Raw genomic sequence first — 4,987 nt, forward strand, 5'->3', positions numbered from 1 at the left:
GACAAGCACAGTCATGGCAACATGGCTTAACCTAATGAAATATCATCTTCAAAGAGTTAATCCAAAATATATATATATTTTAATTTCCTTAAAACTTCTTAAGTCACCAAAACGATTAAAAAATATATGTATATCCTCGTGAGCTGCGCAAAGGAAACCATTTTGTGTTTTTTAGAAAACAGACAAATTGTAGCCCACGATAAGCTGATCTTTTCAGATATGTTACAATATCCTACAATCCATTGTTCACTCTCGCTCGAGGCCCTGCCCCCTTACGCGTACGGCGCGCCGTGATTGGCCCGCGCGCGAGTGCGGTGCCGTCATCGCTCGGAATGCCCATTCATCTCTGCACTTGGGCGTTGGACTCCGCATCTTATTAGCGACCAGGGAAATTTCTCCATTTTCCAGCCTGTCTACGGCGACACACAGCCACAAATCTGGGGGATTTTTTATTACTTCTTCTGTTCACTCGGCAGTTTTTTTTCCTCGCGATTTTTTAAACAATTCGTTCACTTTGCAGCCCTTTGGTCACCCGTGATTTCTCTTCGGTGGTGAACTTTTTCAAACAGGGGGGAGAACCTTGTGCAAAAAGCGCCTGCTCGTTTTAAAGGAAAGAAGAGCTCGTAGGGTCTTTGTTCGGGGCTGCTTTTTTTTTTTTGGATCGGTTGAGTTTCTTTGTTGGAGCGAAAGCATGGGAGCGCAATACTCCAAGGCGGCGGCTGCGAAGGGCGAAACGACGGCTGCTGAGAAGCCAGGAGAGGTGGCCGCTTCACCCACCAAGACTAACGGACAGGTAAAAGGATGTTTTATTATCGTATTTACGTTCACCGAGTGGAAGCGGGTCTTCACTGGGACTGGGTGGGGGGCGGCGGGGGGGGCTTTGGATGGACAAAGGCGCAAACCGTGCGTAATTGTCGACTGATAAACTAAAACGGAATTGCACCCAGGAGTTGTGACTGAAAATCCACTAGATTTTTGATGTTAAATGAGAATAAACTCACTCTGGTTTGTGAGCAACAGTTGATCCCGTTGGTTGTTTTGTTTTAATTTCATTCACTGCTGCAATGATGGAACGGCTTTGTGTTGTGGATAACGTGGACGTTACGTGGGGGTTTAATTTATTATTTTTTTAACCATTTTGTGGCACCAGAGACGAAATCCTTTGTTTAGAGCAAGTCGCCTAGAATGTGATCACATTGTAGAAGGATTAGTGAAACCATGTGTTGATTGATTCGGGGGGGACGTGATTTGGGATCTCTAAATCGATAACGTAAAACAAGAAAAAAATAAGTTTGTTTCTGCGTTTGTGGCTTGAATACATGGCAGTCGAATGAAGACGAGATGCACGACGCCAACAATGGCTTTGTACGCTCCAGCACCACGCCTTTTGTTAGCGATGCTCGAGTAGAAAGTGGAGATGGCAGCCTACTATCACACTGAACACAACAGAACAGCCACACAACGAGACATGAGATGCAGCATTGCTCACTTTTTCTTGGTCAAGTTCGACCCAAACGAGACGTTTTTTAACATGTTGAGGTTTTTGTGATGATACCCACCAGAATGTGGCTCTTCTCTTCGTGATCTTGTGTGTTAATGAGCATCTGCCGTTTAAATGAGCAGCTGCGCTCAGTGTTGCCAGGTTTTGAGAGAGAAACAAGCAAACCGAGGTCTATGAAAACAAGCCCAAAAGAAGCGACTCCAGGGTGATGAGCACTCGAACTCTAACCCGATATACATTGGAATAACCGATCTACATGCTCGCGATGCGACGCGTGGTGGGCTTATAGATCTACTATTTTCAAAGAAAAATCTTGGGGAAAGGTGAAAATGTAGGGCAAATCCACAAAATCTTGTGTGGGGGGTCTCTGGCACAAAATATTTTCATAAGGTTGGGTCTACAAATATATATTAATTTGGGGTTCCTTACATCCTTCACTTCCTTGATATGAAAATGTTTGAGAACCACTGGTTTAAACATCATTAGGAAATGAGCCCAAACAAGCAACTACACTTTATAAACGAGCCAAAAAAAACGCAACCACCAACATTTACAAGCAACTTTACAGAAAAACAAGCCCAAACTCGCTTATAATAAGCGGACATGGCAACACTGGCTCCGTTGCTTTGGCGCTCCGCTCTTTGGAGCGACCAGCCAGGCACCGACCCTTTGCGATCCACTAGAGGCATTGTGCTCTATCTATGTCGCTCATCATAATGGCAAATAACGTCAAATGATACTTTCGGGTGAGCTCGTAGGCCAACTGGAGCATAACTTTAAGCTATTTGTTCAAAACGTTATTTGCTAAGAAGGGCCAATGTACAGAGAGAGAGAGAGAGAGTGTGTGTGAAATCATGGAGCCCACGCCTGGCTTCAAAACGGTGAACGGAGAGTCGGTGCTGCTGATTTTATGGTGTCTGCTGCCCCTTGTGTCAGTCGGTGGCATTGGTCCATATTGCATTCCAAATTAGAGGCGCTATTTGCATTCTCCTCATTTCTCTCTTCTCTTGTTTTCTCTTCTCAGGAGAACGGTCACGTGAAAGTAAACGGAGATGCCTCTCCTGCAGCCGTCGAGGAGGTGGTGCAGGCCAACGGCAGCGCCACAGCCGAGGAGGCGCCTAAGGAGGAGGTCGCCAAGGCGGAGGAGGCACCCGCCGAGAAGGCAGAGGCCGCAAACGGGGAGACGGTAGAGGCCGCGTCTCCCGCTCCCGCCGAGGGAGAGGCCGCGGCGGCCAAGCCGGAGGACGGAGCCACGCCTTCCACCAGCAACGAGACACCCAAGAAGAAGAAGAAGCGCTTCTCCTTCAAGAAGTCCTTCAAGCTGAGCGGCTTCTCTTTCAAGAAGACCAAGAAGGAGACGGGCGAGGGCGCAGAGGGCGAGGAGGCGGCCGCCGCTCCCACGGAGGAGGCCAAGGCGGAGGGCGCCGAGGAGGCTGCCGCCGGTGGCGAAGAGGCCAAGCCTGCTGAGGCAGAGGCGGCCGCACCTGCCGCGGAGGAGGCGAAGGAGGCCGCGAGCCCAGCGGAGGCCAAGCCGGAGGCAGAGAAACCCGGCGAGGAGGCTAAGGTCGCCCCGCCCGCGGAGGAGCCGAAGGCAGAGGAGAAGCCGGCCGAGCCGGTCGCAGAGGCCAAGGAGGAGCCCAAAACGGAGGAGGCTGCACCCGCAGCAACACAAGAGGCAGCATCACCAGAGGCCCCCGCCGCTGCTGCCGCCGAGGCCGCCGAGTAATACCGGAGGTATTTGCGGCCAATGCGGAAGAAAAGTCTAGATAAGGAGGAAAAAAAGATAATCAAAGAACATTTCCCTGTTCGTATGTTGGAGTGGTGCCAGTTCCATGGCGTTTGGAGAACTTGTCTACAACCAGGGATATTTTAAAGCTTTTTTTTCTCTCTTGGTTTCCATATCCCCCCTCCCTTCCCCACCCCAACTACACAAAACCCATCTCGGTCCAATGTTACTACTATTCCAATGGGCTAGGGAGGTGGGTGGCTTACAAATATGTAAAACAGAAAAAAATACACCCACATTTTGCCATATATTTTTTTGCATCAGTATTAAATGTTTTTTTTTTCTTTTCTTTTATTTTCTCGTTTTTATACAAAATGTAAACATGTCAAAAATGTATGGACTTGCCCATGGTATGAAGGAGATGGGGATACAGTTGCGATGTAAATGAAGGGTGGGGGGGTTTCGGGAGAGGGGGAAGGGCAACGGCTTTTGGAGGGGTGGCACCCTTGTGCCTGGGGAAATGTGCCACAGACTATTATGTAAGGAGTAGTCTTAAAAACACACAAACAAACAACACATCACACACACACACACATGATCGACCAACGTCTATAATACCATGAAAGGACCATGCGGTTTACAACACTAAGTCATTTATACTATAAGACAACAAAAATACAATTCCCAGAGTTAGGTTTAGGAAGTCATATTAAAAAAAAATCATAGGAGCTTTTCACTTCTCATTAGCTGTACCAGTCAGTGATTCAGTAGAAAAAAACAAGTTTGTATAGGCTTTATTGTTTATTGCTGGTTTTATGACCTTAATAAAGTGTAAGTATGTATAGGCGGGGTGTTTTTAACTGTGATTATTGTACAAATGAAATCTTGATCTCAAGAAGCACATGAAGTTTGCAGCTCTCTTTTCCACCCGCTCATTTTGTAAGATAACAAACAAAATTCATCCTGGAAAGACCTTTTAAGCAATTTTTAACTCAAACCAAGCTGTGATAAGTGGAATGGTTACTGTTTATATACTGTGGTATGTTTTGATTACAGCAAACTGCTTTTTTTCAGTGGTCTTTGACAAATTTAAGGAATCTCTATTCAGATGCAATGTTTGTGTAGCATCTTGTCTCTTTTTTTCTTTTGTAAATACTGGAGAAGCTTTGACCAATTTGACTTAGAGATGGAATGTAACTTTGCTTACAAAAATTGCTTATTAAACTCCTCTGCTTAAGGTGTTCTGATTTTCTGTGAGCACACTAAAAGCAAAAATAAATGTGAATAAAATTTGAGCAGTATTTTGTCTTTTTCTTGACCCTCCCTGTGGCAATAGTGGGAATAACCCACATCTGTCAAGTGTCATTGCGTTGGCTACTCAAAAATAGCAGATATACAAGCTCACAGCGCGTCACTTCGTGCCGCGCTGCGAGCTTGTACATCTGCTATTTTTGAAAAATCTCGAAAGTGTCAGAACTCGTGCCGCGCTGCGAGCTTGTACATCTGCTATTTTTGAAAAATCTCGAAAGTGTCAGAACTAATGATTTAGAAGGCATTTGTAGAATGGGCCTCGGGTCTTAATGTGAATAAATCACTCCATTCTGACAGTGGTGTGTCAGGCAGGCAGCAAAGCTTGCTTGTTAGAAGTGTAGTTTTGACACCTAAGCTAAGTGGATTCATCATTCTGACTCAACGGATTCTGGTGCTGCAACACTGTTGGCGCGAGTCCAAAAATCCATCATAGAACAAGTTTGACGCCA

General features: G+C 46.1%; 1 protein-coding gene across 1 annotated transcript; it reads left to right on the forward strand.

Annotated features, from left to right (window-relative positions):
* The first annotated feature begins 368 nt into the window (after positions 1–368).
* Positions 369–4,522, forward strand: marcksa (myristoylated alanine-rich protein kinase C substrate a). Its single transcript, XM_084082704.1, has 2 exons — positions 369–793; positions 2,526–4,522. The coding sequence occupies exons 1-2, from the start codon at positions 692–694 to the stop codon at positions 3,225–3,227; spliced, it is 804 nt and encodes a 267-aa protein (XP_083938830.1). The 5' UTR covers positions 369–691; the 3' UTR covers positions 3,228–4,522.
* The last annotated feature ends 465 nt before the right edge of the window (positions 4,523–4,987 follow it).

The sequence above is a fragment of the Gymnoscopelus microlampas genome (genome assembly GCF_963454915.1).
Source record: "Gymnoscopelus microlampas genome assembly, chromosome: 16".
NCBI classification, from domain to species: Eukaryota; Metazoa; Chordata; class Actinopteri; order Myctophiformes; family Myctophidae; genus Gymnoscopelus; species Gymnoscopelus microlampas.